Here is a 16,938-nt window from a genome sequence, read left to right as displayed (position 1 = left end):
TTAGACCTTGATCTTTGGTTGTAGAATGGGGTTATTCAACTGGCAGCCCAGGGCCATGTGCAGCCTGCTATATACTGTGCATTCTCTTAGTGATTTGATCATTGAAAAGACGTTTAAAAAATAAGTAATGTTTGGCTTCATCAAAAATGATTCCGCTAATGAGAGAATAATGAGTCACTACTAAGCATATTTCAAGAAAATATGTTTACAACGCCTAAGGTACATCTTTTAAAAAAAAAAAATGTTTGGCCCATATGCATGATTTTATGCAATTAATATGGTCCCTGGAGAAAAACAGTTGAAAAACCTTGTTACTGTCCTGTTCCTCCACCTCTTTTCCACACTAGCACCTAATGCTCATGGAAATCTTGGAAACTAGGTTGATTAAATAAGTGGGAAGCTATGGAGGCCAAACCATGCCTCTGCCTCTTTGGCAGCTGTATTTTGGCCTCAATAGGCTTTGCGCTTGTCGTACCTGGTAAGGAAAGAGGTTGGGGCATTTGATACACTGTCCCAACATGTAGATTTTTGTACATTCCATTCATCATATTGCACCCTTGAATGTCCTGAAAACTTGATGTTTGAAAATAGGATCTCATAACAATAAAAAAACAAAAAACAATCACTTGTTCTGAAGACCCTGCTCAGTTTCGAGGCATCCGTTGCAAAGCCTCAGTTGTCTGCTACCTCTAACAGCTGAAATTTTACCTGTTGACCATTGACCCAAAGTGCTCCCACCAGGCTTGCTCTGTATGTCTGCATTGATTTCTCTCAACCACAGGGGTAGCTCTTTGGTGCCCGCAGTAGCAGGTGAGCCCTTTCCCACGTTTGGGACTGTGCTATCGAGGTGGGGATATACGTAAATATGCCAAAAGAAATGGGCCATGTCTTCCTCTGCTTCCTTTCACCATTTTTACATGTATTCTCAAATAGCAAAGTGAATGTTTTATATCAACATGCTTTTACCATATGTTTTTTTTTTTTTTTTTTAAAGATTACTATTACGTTTCTCTACATGTATGTAACCATTGTAAATTGTAATCTGGGCTTTGTTTCAAATCTGCTGTCGGGATGGCTATGACCGATATTCATGTTCATTTTAAACCACTGTGAAAACCCAATAAAGAGCTGGTTGTCCCTGTCTTTGGAGAAAAAAGAAAAAAAAAAGTTTAAATTGTTCTTGTAGATCTTTTGAATTCTTTGTACTGCATGTTTTGCGCCATGGTAGCTTTTATATGATGCCCATTCAGTACCTTGTTTAATTGTCAGCCTGTATACTTCTACTGGTTTGGAGTGTCTGAAGATTTGCTTTGCTGTGTCGGACCCCACTAATAAAATTGTTACAGTCAACAATCACTTAACCATTCCTGTGGTGTGTTAGGTTAATGCATTATATGCTGGCCTGTTCAGGTATCTGATGCTTACTTGGAACTATGTCCATATCAGCTCTGCAGAAACTTTGCCATACTGTTTTTTTCTTCTTCCTGAAACAATATTTACTGCTGAGTAGCTCTTTGCTCTTCTCTTGCCTGTGTGAACTGGCCTCATTCATATGGGTAATAGAACTGCCTGTTGCTCATAGTAGAATTGTAAGGGCCTGACTGGGCAATGCAGAAATGCATTTAAACAGCCCTACTTGTAAACCTTCTGCTTGTGGAAACACGAGCATCGGAGGTTTCAAGGTGGAAGAAGGGTTGAGTGCTCTTTAGGAGTAGAGTGAACCATTTTAGTGTTAACATGGGTAAAAGTAGCTGATAATATTGTATCCACAAACAGTGAATGCAATTAAATGTATTTTTGCAGAAACGTGCATATACATCAGAAATGATATTAGTTTAAAAAAAACAAAAACATTTTTAAATCTCGAGCTCCTCTGTGCAGCGTGGTCTGAGGAATGGAATAAGCTGTTGGCCACACTGATGCGTCATGCAGACAGAGGGTTTATTGCATCTTATTCGACAATCGCTGGGATCGGCCCTATTGGTACCAGACCTGCCGGTAATGGATTAGATTCATGATTTTGGAATCAATTTTTATCCAACAGTGGTTCGGATGGATGAGATGATGTGTTGTAATTAGATGGGTATATGGTCTCGTATTTGGCATGCTGTACTGTCCAGTGTGAAGGGGAAAGCGCTATGTATTATATATATTATATAAATTATACAGCGCCTTTATCCAAAGTGCTGTACAAGTGATTGATACACATTCATACATACACTCGCCATGCAAGGCACCAACCAACTTGTCAAGAGCATTTGGGGGTCAGGTGTCTTGCTCAAGGACACTTAGACATAGCCCAGGTGGGGGATCAAACCGGCAACCCTCCGACTGCCAGACAGCTGCTCTTACTGCCTGAGCTAATATCACGATAACGATCAGCTTTTTAATGCCAGTTCAGTTACTGTGAAGAAAAAGCTTGAACAATTACAAAATAAAAACACAGATAGCATGGGGATAAAATTACCAAAGTATCTTGTACACATTTTTTGCAGTTCTTTTGTTTGATTTATATATATTTTTGGTGTACTGCTTGTTTTCTCTGTCAAAATTCATAAAGGTTCATTTTTTGCTCAAATCTGATTTATGAATATGAGTAAGATAAGATAAGACCAATGAGAGAAAAGCATTTGTTTCTGAAAGTTGGATAATTGCAAAGGATCTTTTTCTATTTCTTAGTTGCAAAGTAAAATAAAGCTGGACCACCTAATTAGACAGAGATGTTCAAAGTTTTTTTCACAGAGTGAGGCATAATATTCCTACTAGAATTTGCCTTTTTAAAGAATGGTCCTAATCCAGTATTATTGAGAGTGGTAAAATGAAGAAAGTTGAGACCACAATTTGCATGTGTTAATTATGACAGACATTATGTAATGTGTGTATTTTTTTTTTTTCCATATAAAATAAATTTTCAACATTCTTACAGATGTTTTTGTTTATTGCTTGGGAAAGTACTGCATTAGTATGTCTTGAGATACATTATGCCTATATAATACATACTCTACTCTTCAAAGAAAATCTCTAGCCACTAATCAAGTTTTTTTGTTTTTTCAATAATTGCATTAAAGTTTAAGAGACAACAATCCTCTTTATTTGTTTTATAATATTTATTGCCAAATACGTTTTTACGAGGATATTACAAAAAGAATGTGCATCACAAAATTTGAGTGCAATAATTTGTCTCATCCGGATTCTTGTGACGTATCGGCGATATGTTTCCGTCCTATGTGGTTGGTCAATTTAAGTTTGTGATCCGTGACTAAATAATAAAGCGCCTGTTAATTGGTGTAAGCGAGATTTCCTATCCTAACTATACAAGTTCCTTATTTGCTGTGACAAATCTCTCTGTGCGAAGAAACCAGTTCCAGCCAATAAAGAAAGACTCCGCCTCATCAGTGCAAAGTCGCCGTTTTTGAAACTCGCTTTACTGGCGTACTGAAGAAGAATCTGTACATCAGAAGTGTGTCTGGTGAGTACAACTTGTTTTCACTAAAATGAGAGTTTGTCAGGTACTTTAGCTGGTGGTGACATGGGCGATATTTAAAAAAAATCTAGCCAGTTATCGAACTGTTGATTAGCTAACTAGCTAATGAACGTTTCTCATTTTCGTTGGTTGAGCTAAGTTAGCCTGCTCGACAGTACTTGGCGACGGTGTATTATTTTGTATTATTTGGTTACTTCATAGCAAACTAGCTTGTTAGCTAACTTTAACTGTTGAACTTAATTTAAAAAAAAACTAAAATACTGAATATACTAAAGTGGCAAGTTGGCATAAACGAGCTTGCATTGTAAGCAATTTACTACCGAGTTATTGTTTCATTAACGGTAGCTATATTACTAAGGGCGTTCCCTAAGCACGGTCAGTGACTGGTCAGTTAACGTTGCAATGTCTTCTTTCGTTGAAGAACCACAGCCTGTTTACATTCTGGACAGATGTGCTTGAAAGTGAATCTATCTGTTTTTGTCGCAGCACTTTCCATACGCGCTGTCTTAAATGTTACGACGGTGGTACAATTAACTTCTATCAAGAAATAACAAAACCCCATTAAAAAAAGTCTATGCGCTGTCACTGCATGCATAAGACAAATAAGTAGGCCTAAATGAACGCTGGTCAATCACCCACTCAGTCCGTTTATAATGCCATAGTAACGGGGAGCGTTTAAAACCACAAGGAGGACCCTTCCAAAAATAAAAACTGTCGAGTTTTGTGTCTACTCTTGAACACTAAACGGCCCCCCTGTGGGCACGCAGGAATGTTGACTTGCCAAGTATATTTTCCTGAATTTCCCCAGCTAATTACTAGTGAGAACCAGGGCCAGATTTGGTACAGAATTGATGATTGCTGGCATATAGCCCTTTCTCCCCAAAGATGGTGTTTTTGTATATAATTTTGCCTCTGTAGTAACTCATTTCTATGCTTGTGGGTCAGGCACTCATGGTAAGGAGAAATTCTAGGACCAAAGTGTTATTTGTTTTTTTTTATTAATTAATTAATTAATTAATACATTTTTTAATGGATAGTAGGTTTGATATAAATGCGGTGACTGCATTTCGCTTTTTTCCCCCAGAAACAGAATTTCTTTATCAAACGTGCGTCGAACATGCTGCAATGAAAACAAAGAGATTCCTTAAAACAAAGGAACAGCATTTATGTCATGACTGAGAAGTCTCTCCTGTTGAACAGTCTTGCTCTGAGCTCTGTGTGCATCAGCATTCCTTATTTCTAGTTTGCTAAAGATTGCAAGTTCTTTTTTACATTTAGATCTTTTAGAAATTCTTTAAAATACAAAGGCAAAACAACCAAGATTGGTGAATGGATGTAGGTGCAGTAACCACCATTTATCAGCTAATCATAATGGAAGAATGTGTAACATTTTCTGTTGTGTCCCTCAGGTTCATACGAACCAGCAGTGCCCTGAAGGCTGCGTGGCTTCCTGCTTCGAAACGACAGAGGTGCCTTCCAGCACTTTGTCAGGGAAAGCCTTCCCACCAAACTCCATTTAAAAGGACTGTCACCTGGGTGGTGTGAGCGGCTCCAGGTTTTTCTTCTCCTGAGATTCTGAGTGCCACTATGGCCAGCTGTGAGACCTCCCCCAGCGTGACGGTGTGTAAGCCAGATGTGTCTTTGGATGGGGAGGTGAACACCCACCCACCCAAACTAGACATCTTGGCAGAGGAGCAGAGGCCTGATGCCCCTCATAGGGGGGAGCCAGTGGTGGAAATTGACTCTGGAGGAGGGCAGGATTTGTCTGTGAGGAGTGGCGTTTTAAATTTGCCTTCTGCCGCTCTGAAGAGCAGGGCGGATATACAACACGAGATTCAAGTCGGCCGTGCTAACCTGAGGACCTTCCTCACTCCTTCTTTCAAAAGCCTGGCGTTTCTGTCCCCTATACCAGAGATATCTCCCTCCGTTCGGGAAGCGGTACACGGCAAAGCGCAGGAGGAGATCTGCGCCAGTGTGATGGATGAAATCCAGCGGTGCTCTTACAGGACGGCCCTGCAGCCACTGGAAGGCGGCGGAAACTTTTTTGGGAAAAGCTTGAACGACAGAGACTTCAGCATGATCGAGGCCGAGTCCATACCCAACCTGTGCTGCATGGACGACACGATGGAGGCGTCTTACATGCAGCTGGACGGGGAGGCCGCCAGCAAGCTGCCGTTCAGAGTGCCCCTCTTGGTCAGCCTCGGGAAGCTGAACGGAGGGGTGGAGGAGGGCACAGGGGGAGAGGATGGTGCCAAGGCGGCGGCGGAGCGTCACAGTGCCAGCCCTCGCTGCAACTCCCGGAAGAGCCTCGCCCCCCGCATTCTGGAGCAGGTGCAGCTGCAGCTGCTCGGCAGCCCCGGCAGCGCGGGCCGCTCCGGTTCTTCAGCGCTCAACGGCACGTACAACCTCTCTCACTGCCAGGGGAGCGCCGGGGGGCCGGGCGCGCTGGAGGTCCAGGCCGGGAACGTCACGGTGGAGGTGGCGTCAGGGGTGGGCCCAGCCGCGAAAGACGTCTCCTCGACCCAGGCCAGCACCAACAACACGCTCGTGCTCCGTTCAGGCACTACTCTGACTGGATCTGATCTGACTGTTGATATTACAGAAAACGATGCGGTTGGGGTTATCGGCCTGCTGAGGGACGATTCGAAAGACGCCCTGGAGATGCCGTCAGGTGAGATCTTGACCAGGCCCAATTTGACTATCGACATTGCGGAGCTGAGTGCTGTTGGAGCCTGTCTGGAGAACAGCAGAAAGAGTCTGGGGTCGAAGAACGGCACTTTTGAGGTTCATCCGGACTCTGCACACAAGCCTGTCGCGGCAGCCAACCGGACCGTGAATCTGACCGTGGACCTGACCCCGCCGAACGTCCCCGGTTCCGTGACGGGATCGGCGGAAAAGAGGGCGGGGTCTCAGAACGTTACCGTCGAACTTCAGCCGGGCCGCTTGAGCGAGCCCGCGGTGGGGGTCAACTTCACGTTCGACAAATCAAAGCAGCTGGACTCGGAGGATGACCCGGCTGGAGTCTGTGCTGCGGAAGTGGGGGCAGAAGGGCCCCTGGGGTCCTTCTCTCAGGTGGGAGCGTCTGCCGGTAACCGCAGCCCTGGCCTGGACGTGGAGGACAGTGCCGGCTGCAGCCTGTGGAGCCTCGACTCCTCGCTGGACAGTAAGGCCAACTTTTTGATCACCTCAACCCCGCTGGTCTTGCCCAAAGTCTTCAGCTTTCCCGCTAAAGCCAATCCTTCCGACACATGCAAAAGGCTCTCTCTGGTCAACCACAGTGAAGCCTGTTCTGAAGGGAACCCCTTCTGCATGAGCAGTGATGGGAATGATAGCCTAGCGTCTGTCCAGGCTGACCAGCCCCCTCCTGCCAAGGCTAAGCCACCCACCAAGTCCCTCACTAGACCGACCGGTCTGCCTTTAAAATGTGATGTCAAAGCTCCACCGCCAAACAGGAAATCGCTGGCCTGGCCCTCGGGCATTCCCAACCCCAAGTCCCTGCACCCCCTGCCCAGGCCCTCCTCTTCCCGTTTGTCTTTGGCCCCTCCCCCAAAGACGCTGGCGGGGCCCCAGGCTCCGGGGCCCCAGGCTCCGGGGCCCAGTTCCTTCCTGTCCTCTACTCTGAGCAGGATTGGCAAGAAGACCGGGGGAGCCCTGAGGAACGTGGCAGCATCCGGCTCTCTGGAGGTACGGTGCCCCCCACTCTTGCTTCTGTTTCAGTCGTCTGGTGTACAGCGCTTGCCGTTTCAGTTTTAAAGGCCCGCACGCATCAGTGTCCTGGTTTTAGTATCTGAAACGCCCACAAAACGTTCACGAGCAGTGACGTAGGTTTTTTGAAAAGTCCCTAACCCTGCCCCCAAAACGCCCCAGAGCCCAATGGTCAGCTCTCTGTGCTAACATTTAGCAACGTCATCCAATAATTATACAAAAACGAACATGCGTCATGTGCCAAATAGTTTTACAAACAGCTTGGAAAAGTACCACTTTCACTCTAATGTATGCATACTTTGCCAATTTTATTTTATTTCTTTAACTTAAATCAGTATGGAACGCAAACCAAAAGCTCAAAGATGATATGAAAAGTTAATATCATGAAAACTATGCACGTGAGCCTTTAAATTGAAAGAAAGCAATTCCTTAAAAGGCTTTTAGGAAATGACTGAATGTGTACCATGCTTTAACCTGCTATTTTGTTTAAAGGCTTCTGTTGGTTCTACAACTAGCCGCAAACGCCATCCAGTGTCTGGTGAGTGATGATAAATTACTATTTTGATAATCGTTTCCTAACTGAGAATTGTAGGTCTACATTATACATTAGCCATTTGGCACCAGAACACTCCCATTCAGCGGCTGAGGGGGAGAGGTAGGGAATAGAGGGAACTGCTTCCATGTGATCATGTCATGTTTTTTATTTTTATTTTCATTATTTGTCAATTGCTTAGCAGCTACACGGCTGCTGAGTAGATGTCAAACCTTACCCAGTTGGTAGGAGTGCTGCGTGGGTTTTATTTGATTTAAATTTCTTTTCCCCCTCTCCTTTCCTGGGAAGCATGTCATGTGGTCTCTAAAGTTTGCTTTACTGCAGCAACCGGTAGATTTAAGGGGTGTAAAAATAATTGTCAATATGGTTTATCACCCAGCCTGAGTGCATCTTCTCATTCGCCACCCTGCCTTGTCCTAGCTCTGTGTTCTCGTGTGTTGAACGGGAGCAGGATGAGGTTAATGATTCTCTGCTGTGACTTGTTTTGGTTGTCAGAAAATAAGCATCCGGTCTCAGGCCTGCAGAAGCCTCGAACCTCAGGCCAGCCGTCGTCCTCTGGTCCCTCCCTGCTTGCTCTCAGGCCCACCGGGCAGACGGTGACCAGGCTCCAGGCCCAGAGAGCAGGTTGGTCCCGTCTAGTCGAAGTTCTATAGGGCAGCCTGTAGCGAAGTGGTTAAGGTGCATGACTGGGACCCACAAGGTCGGTGGTTTGATCAGTATAGCCACAATCTCCCCAGCTGTTGGGTCCTTGAGCAAGGCCCTTGCTCCAGGGGGTCTCCTGCTTAGTCTAATCAACTGTACGTCGCTCTGGATAAGAGCATCTGCCAAATGCCATTAATATAATATCCAGAAACATATTAATCTGGTTAACAAAGCATAGTAGTGCACCTAAGGCAAATTAGAACTCTGCGCTTCAATATTTGTTTAAGTCATATTGTCATCACAATATTCCACAACGTTATTGCATTACATTATAGTTATTTTTCTGGCGCTTTCATCCAAAGCAACTTTAAGTTGATTAGGCTAAGCAGGGCACAGTTTAAGGGCCTTGCTAAGGGCCCGACAGCTGTTAACACCAGGGCTGGAACCACCAACCTTCTGGCCCCCAATCAAGCTCCTTAACCACTAGGCTACTGGCCTCCCTCACAAAATCCACCCCACGTCAGCTCTCCCCAGCTACTCCCTTTATTCCCAGTATTTCTCTCAAACTGCGGCTCCCATCAACCCCTGGGAAAGGCCAAACGGGCTTCATTTTGTGTTGAGGTGTGTCTGCGATGTCCCTTCCGACAGAAGCGAAGGGAACCGGCACCCTGCTTCCCCCCTCCTCCCTGAAGCAGCCACGGGGGACCACCGAGGACACTCTGCCTCTCTCCAAAAGGAAGAAAGTCGGTACGAGAATTTTACGCCGCGCCGTTTCCACCTTGCCGACTGTTTCCCCGCGTGAGGGGGGGATCGGCCGCGGAGGCCGGGATGGAAAGCGGGGGCCGTCCCGTGGGTCTCCAGGGCCGGGTTCGGGAGCTGCTGGGGTAGAGCTCAGGAGCAATGTGTGGCGAGGGAGAGCAGCAGTGCTCCGGCGTGACTCTCGCCCACTGCTCCGTGAAAAACACGGCTGGACCTGTCATTGATCCTGCTCCACTCTGCTCACAAGCTCTAGTTTGAATTCTATTGATTTGACAAGTACAAGTGCAAGTCACAATAATCCTCATTGTCCCAAAGGGTCAATGAAACAAACACGCGGACAGTTATTGCAAAGTAGGACCTAAGACTGGATACAAGATTCACCTCTTGCACTTTTACAAGAGTGCCTACGATGTAACTTTATTTTATTCCCTTCTATATTTTTCATTTGTAAAGCACTTTTTTGATGTGCTATATAAATCACACTACTACTTATTATTGTTATTATTGCCTCTTAAAAACACAAAGCCTCAAAATGGTTGGCAGTTTCTGGAACTCTTACTGAATTAGCCCTTCAGACCCACCTTCTGCAGGGTAAAGTTGTGGTTTTGGCTGTTCTGTGTCACAGATGCCCTGGCTCATGCAACAAGCAGCGAGGCTCCAGGGAGTTCTGCAGGAAGCCAGCCGGGCCTCAGGAGACCAGCCACTCGCCTGAGAGGCCCCCAGTCAAAGCTGCAGAATTTGGGTAAGTTTTTTTTGGTCGGGGGGTTGGGGATTCTACTATTCCATAGGGGAGTTTGACATGTGCAAAGCCTTTGCCCGTAAATGGATTTCCGAATCAAAGGGAAAAATGAACGGGACTTTATCACAACCCCCTCTGTTGCAGTCTGTGATTTTAAGCTGCCGTTTAATACTTGGATGTTTTTATCCGGACCCACTGAATTAGTGCTGCTTTCCAACCAAAATTATTTAGCTAACAAAAAGCTACCGCTTCTTGATCCGAAAGTCTCAAAAGGCACCATAGATCCTGAAGGGATTGACAACATGACTTTTGATGCCTATTTGGGAAATATTTGTTTCTGTTTGTTTTGAATTTTTTCACCAGTTCTTTGTATGTGGTAATTTATGAAACTACTTTTTCACCCTCTCCTGTTGGCTGTCTAGGAGGGGGTCAGATATCTGGAGCTTTGATAACAAAGAAATCTGGTAAGTTGAACACATAAGGTGTTTTTTGTATGTGTGTGTAATGCACTTGGCTGCCATTGTTTGTTCACTCTGAAAGGGGTGAAACTGAGAAATGGTTAGCACATGATGCATTTGTATTGGAATATGGGTGTCTGCAGAGATCTATTTCAGGCATTGAGTGGCAGAATTTCTCCTTCAGTGGTTTAAATGCTTATTTTTCTTGTTTGCCCTTTAAATGCTGTCTCTAGGCCCTACGGCCCCTTTGCATCCTGAAGTACAGCCAGCCCAAGATGGTGAGTGACTGAGTATCCTCATTAATTATCATCGCTTCCTGTTGTGTTTATTTAAGGTTTCTGTCTGTAATTGTTACTCCTTGTGGCGCATGGTAACCTCCGTAACACACTGCAGACAAGTATGACTTGGCAAGTGTTGAAACATTAGCTAACATTACTTAGCCCACTGGCAAATCTTGAAATTAGTCTAGCTGACTTGCTTCCTTGGCAATATTTTAGTATTTGGAAAAAATGTAATCACACTAATATGCTTGTATTAGGCTTTTTTTTTTTTTTAGGTTTTCCCGTGTATGCGTGGTATTCCTGATGTGTTTTTTGTAAGAACCCTGCAGAGCAGTGTTTGACCTCACTGGGGGGGGGGGGGGGGGTTGGGAGAAGGTTGCAGGGGTTGCGGGGGAGTGCAGAAATATGTGTTCATACACTGTGCACTCTCTGGTGCGGCGTTCATTTGAATGAAGTGAATTCCAGTCTCACACATGAACATACTGCTGTTTTTTCATGCGTTCAAAATTCTGGGCTCAGAAAATGGCTTTAGAATGCACGTGTGGGGCATCATTGGCCAATAACAAGGGACCTAAGAGAGTAGTGTTGGTTTTCTGAGCACCAATTGTGGACAAGCACAATGTTCTATCTCTTGTCTCCTCTTTGCTCCGCTAACAAAAGGACAGCTATGTTTAATGAACAGAATAATCCTGTTTAATGAAGAGAATAATCTGCCTCGTCATTCTCTCTCTGATTTAGCCCCTCCCACAGCCGTGAGTGGGCCTTGTGAGGATGACCCTGGACTGGCCAATCGGGGTGCAGGAACACCGGGAGCAGGTACGTCCCCTCTCTGTGGCTGCCTGTGAACTGCAGGAGGGATTGTAGCTGCCAGGCTCTGACTGAATGTGGGAGTGCTGAGTATGGCCAGCAGAGGGCACTGTTTCCACAGAGCCAGAGCTTCTCATTTCTCTCCACGTCACACTGAAGGTGTCCTTCTGCTTATTACAGACTGCGAAAACTGTGAAAAGTACAGACAAGAAATTGCAAGGCTGCGAGCAGGTACCCCACCATTATCTGTTTTTGTGTTTTTTTGTAACCTTGGTGATGGTTTAAAAAAAAAAAAGTAAAATTAATAAAAAATGATTTATACACAAGGATGGTAATAGAGAAAAGAGAGTAATGAATGCACTAGCTTATGTGCAGAGACGGTGAAATGCACAGTGAAATGAACACAGCAAATCGAAAAATAATACGATGGTGAGGACTAGACAAAGAGAGCATTGGGGGGGGGGGGGAAACACTATTGCCCATGGTTAATAGTGAAGGGGGGAAAATTAGTAACACTTTATGAACGACTCCTTTAGGTTTTTTTGCTACTTGGATCGGACCCATAGAAGCATGTTTGAAGCATGAATGGTTTACTCATCACAAGGCCTTTGTTTGACTTTGCGTTAGGCCAGAGCTTGCTTGGAGGAATTTGAGAGTTTCGTAACTTGTGCTTGCTTCAATTTCTGACTTGTGTTACTCTGTCTCTCCATTAGAGCTTGAGGAACGCGACCAGAGGAACGCCTAGAGGAGCAACTGCTGCCTCACTGTGGTAGCAAGGAGTGCGGTAAACTGAATTAAACTTTTCCACATTTTCACATATTCATTGCCTGAAGCCCTGAATCCTTGTAGCCCTGAATCCTTGTGCATTGACCGCTATTTCTGTTCTGTTCTTTTGCAGTGATCTGCCAAAAGAAGAATTTATTGTGTATTTTTTTTTGTTTTAAACTATTACAATATTTTGAATTCTACTCAATAAAACGTCTGTTAAGTCTGGAATCCTTTTCACAGCAGTAGTTGTGTGGGTTTAGGTCAGTGGACATGTGACCACTGCTGGCATGCACTGTGGATGTGAGTGGGGGAAACGGGCACAGAAGAATTTGCTGGCGGTTAGTTCTGTGAATCTGGGCAGGCTGTGCTGTGACTGAGGCTGTGGGGAGAATTCCTGTGTGTCTAAGCTTTTCTATAAAGCCAGCACGTGCTCTTTCTCCTTCTCTTTCTCTCCCTCTCCTCTTCTCATGTGCGTGCTCACTCTTCCTCACACCCTCTTCTTCCCTCACTCACCAGCTCATTCTCTCACATTCCCTGATCTGATTTGTGCTCCATGTAGGAAATGACTGAAATGCAGGACTACTCTAACATTAGTTATGTTTCAAGGAGTACCCCCTGAAAGTGGTGTTTCTATTCACAAGAAGGGCAAACGGGCAAACATAATGCAGGTGCATGAAGTAACGTCACCGTATGAAAGCAAACTAGCTAGCTAAGCTAAATGAATATAACCAGAAATAGTCTAATAGTCCTTAATTTAAGTGGTTTAAGGCAGTAATTTAAGTGAACCTGACGTTATTCAAATATTTGTATTCCAGGAGTACCTGTTGAAAGTGCTATTCTTTTGAATAGAAACGGCAGGTGCATGAAGTTTGTGTCCTGTAAAACTCCAGTACTGGAGATCTGTATGGTTTTGTGGTTTCCTCCATATTGGAAGCTGCTGTGCAGCCATTCAGAGATTTTCAAATCGAGCACTGTGCCTAATTGCACTCGGTTTTGCAGCTCTCCAGACTTTGCATTTCAGACCCCTGCTTCAGGAAGGGCTCAACAGTGTGTCCTTGGCCACTGGCTTCTCTTCATTTAAGAGAAAAGGCTGCTATCGTCACAAGAGGCATAACCGGATTAAACCAGATTTTCATAGAAACCTGCTGATGAGTTGATCTGAACTTTCATTTATTGCCAAGTTTTCACTAATCTTTTCATTGAAGTATTTACGATACTGCATCGATTATTCTACCATGGGTTTCACTGTAGTCACTTCTCATGTGTGGAGAAGCCTTGTATAAACCAGTCATTTCTTATTTCCAATGTTAAATTTTTACTCATTACATTGGCAGTCCAACTGTCTTAAAGGAGTAACATGGTGGTTGGACACAATATGCGATTTACACAAGAGGCCATCGGGGGAAAAAAAATGTGTCCGTTCTTTAGTTTTGGTGAAGTGAGCGTTTTAGATTTATCGTCGTATTTTCAGCTGGTTGAGAGTGTTCTCCTTGTAGTGTGTCACATGAGCATGACCACTTCCCTATCCATGCAGTTTTTAGCAAACATTATTGTTTTATTGTTGCCTAAAGATGACTGGCCAGTGTCACATTCAACCACCATGTTACACCATGTCATGTTTTCACTTGTGGATATTCCAGATTGGTTCCCAACCTGGTTTTTGATCCAACCAGAGTTGCAATTCCATCATTTTAACATGCTGTTAACCTTTCTTAATTAGGTGCTTTTCATGTTTTGAGGAAATATTTACCCTATTAAGCCATGTTATGTTAGAAACGGCTGACACTGCACTTGTGTGCTGGAGTACAGAGCCAAAACACCATACATTCTGTAACTGCCAAAATACGCCCTGCACTGTAATTCTCAACAATACACTCACTTTAGGTAAACATTTTATTCTTGTCAAATTCCAATGGATTTTGCAGTGAAACTGCAATGACATGTCAAACCATCATTTAGCTTTCTCTGATATGGACTTGAAAGTGGGGTGATCCATCACAATAAAACACCTGGTAAATATCTTCTCCTTTTAATACTGACCTTGGCTGTGCCCAAGATTTCTTTCCTTTAAAACAGGGGTGTCCAATCTTATCCAGAAAGGGCCGGTATGTGTGCAGGTTGTTGTTTTAGCACAGGACTAAGACGGCTGATTCTACTCATCAAGGTCTTGATTAATGACCACGATTAGTTCATTTGTATAATCAGGTGTGTTACTGCTGGGTTAAAACAAAAACCAGCACCCACGCCGGCCCTTTTAGGATAAGATTGGACACCTCTGCTTTGTGAGGTCATTGGTTTCAACCATATTCATTTTGATTAAATTAAGTTGGTTGTCTCATAACTAAAATCATGACTGTTATCCCACAATTAGGCCAGTAGACGGCACTGTGTCCATGTACTGTACATGCAGCAATTGGAACAGTCTTGCATTGTTTAATATTCTATAACCTGGATTCCATGGAGATGGCATTTGCATTACAAAATGCTCCCTGAGCTGGACCTATACACATACTATGGCTGATCTGAGATCAGTGGTCCTTGAGAGAAATCAGGAGCGCACTGCTCCGTACATGTGGTCTTAATGATCTGGGATCAGAATTTCTGAGGGGAATAGGCACTAGGCAGGTAATCAGATTGGGAGCAACCTTATAATGTAATCATTTACTTCTGCCTCTCACGTTTGTCTGTTTCAGCTTGGACGAGGAGAAGCTTTTTTGAGTGTTTTTTTTATTTATTTATTTTTATTACCTTTGATTTAAAAAAGCACTACTAATGAAAATAAAAGTACCAAAATTACATCTGCCATGTGTATAAAAGGTTTGGTGGAAGGTTTCCAAACCTTTTTTTATTTTGCCCGTCATTGAGCTGTAAGTACAAATAGCTTTTATAAAGAAGTGAGCGGTACATTGGGGGTAAACAAAAACCACCATAGGAAATATTTAATGGAAAGAAGTGGGCCTCTGTATAATAGTTGTCATTCGGTGTCCTTATTTTGTCAGTAATGGACTAAAATGGTTTCATTAGGATGTGATTTGTCCAATAGGCATGTGTATCCAGCCTGCCATGCCTACAGCATGTAAACTAAACCTCTTCATGTACCGCAAACGGGCACATACAGCTACAGTAGTATTTACTTTAACTGATTTGACTATAGGATCCATTATGTAAGCCATTTCAGAAAAGTATGTTAATGTCAGAGAACGTTTAGTTTTTCAAAGCCGGACTGAAGTTCATAATTCTTTGTGTGAGTTGCCTCCGTGTTTGGCTGCCTACAGTACAGCTACCCTGCTGACTTTAAAGAGCCAATGAAAGGAAGGCCTTCATACTGTGGAGGGAAAATGTGACCACCTACAGAATTGTATTATGATGGGGTCAGTGCACTCTGGGAGAAATTCCTCACTGGTGCTTATTCTGCTAATAGGAAGTACAAAGCTGTCATTTAAAATGAAGATCAGTCCTCACCAGAGTCCTGAAAGTTGTATGGCATTCATTTGTGAGAGCTTTCGGTGAACCAATGTGCTGAAATAGATCAGTCAGCACCAGAGTCCTGAAAGTCCAATGTGCTGAAATACTCAAAACACACACATCGCCTGCTCATAACGTCCATCCTGCACGGTTTTGGATATAATTCAAAATATTTAGCATTTAAATTTGACTAACTACATACTGTTAGTATGATAATATTACCGACTTTCAAACGATACCTTTATATACCTATGTCTTCCCTCCTGATCCCCCTCCCCCTCCTTTCAATATCCCTGTTGTCTAACCCAAAAAATTTAAAAAAAATAATAATAATAATTATAATAATAATAATAATAAAATTGCACTTACGATGACTTTTAGTTTAGAGCAGCCCTTCATGTGTATTTTACTAGTTATTGATTTGATGCTTCAACCTGTGGAAGAACCTCTGCATTGTAAGTCGCTTTTGATTAAAAGCGTCTGCCAAATGACTAAAATGGAAATGGAAATGTTATGAGAAAAAAGAAGAAACTTGTTTTTCCATATTGCAATGGCTTCAATTGAACAAGTATTTCTGACTGCAGTCCTTATGTCCATCCTCCATTTTCTAATGTAGAACAGAAAGGAATATACATTGGAAGGAAACTGGACACATGGAGTACATGTAATTTGCCTGACTCTTTTATCCAAAGTGACTTATTTGTCTTTTATCCAGAGACAATCCTCCCTGGAGCAATGCAGTACTAAGGGCCTTGTTCAAGGGCCCAACAGCTGTGCGGATCTTATAGTGGCTACACCAGGGATAGAACCACCGACCTTGCGGGTCTCAATCATGTACCTTAACCACTACGCTACAGGCCGCCCTATATGCAAAGTGTGATGTGACAGTGCTTTTCCCTGCAACACCAGGAGGAATGTTTAGAATACATAAAATACATTAAATAAACCTTAAATACATAAAAAAAGGGAAATAGCCCCGCATTCAGGGCATACATTCAATATTTGTCCTTTGACTTCTAGTTAAAAGAAAATATACGAACATAATTTGCAGAGTTCAGCAAATACTAAAACTGTCTCGCCAAATGGTCACTTTTTAATTTATTACTTAATAGTTTTTATTGCCTGAAGTTATGGACAAATAATCTTTTATTATAAATTTTTTCATTTATTATTTTTTTTTTGTTTATTCAAACTTTTTTGTAACCTGTATTTGTTACAATAATAATTAAAAAACACTTCTCTTTGCAACCAAATCTTCTTTCTCGGGGTGCAAAGGT

The 16,938-nt window shown here is 43.4% G+C and overlaps 1 protein-coding gene across 2 annotated transcripts; it reads left to right on the top strand.

The window, feature by feature from the left end:
- The first annotated feature begins 3,294 nt into the window (after nt 1-3,294).
- si:ch211-126c2.4 (uncharacterized) lies at nt 3,295-14,215 on the top strand. Of its 2 annotated transcripts, none has more exons than XM_061234281.1 (12): nt 3,295-3,469; nt 4,894-7,168; nt 7,682-7,727; nt 8,238-8,366; nt 9,006-9,131; nt 9,769-9,885; nt 10,305-10,346; nt 10,574-10,618; nt 11,360-11,437; nt 11,609-11,659; nt 12,142-12,212; nt 12,327-14,215. In XM_061234281.1, the coding sequence occupies exons 2-11, from the start codon at nt 5,072-5,074 to the stop codon at nt 12,171-12,173; spliced, it is 2,763 nt and encodes a 920-aa protein (XP_061090265.1). In that variant the 5' UTR covers nt 3,295-3,469; nt 4,894-5,071; the 3' UTR covers nt 12,174-12,212; nt 12,327-14,215. The 2 variants fall into 2 exon arrangements, with proteins under 2 accessions (XP_061090265.1, XP_061090266.1); XM_061234282.1 differs by having other exon boundaries at nt 3,297-3,469; nt 9,033-9,131.
- The last annotated feature ends 2,723 nt before the right edge of the window (nt 14,216-16,938 follow it).

Source organism: Conger conger, chromosome 3 (assembly GCF_963514075.1).
Source record: "Conger conger chromosome 3, fConCon1.1, whole genome shotgun sequence".
Taxonomy (NCBI): domain Eukaryota; kingdom Metazoa; phylum Chordata; class Actinopteri; order Anguilliformes; family Congridae; genus Conger; species Conger conger.
The sequence above is the reverse complement of the archived record's forward strand: the minus strand, read 5'-3'. Positions and strand labels throughout refer to the sequence as shown.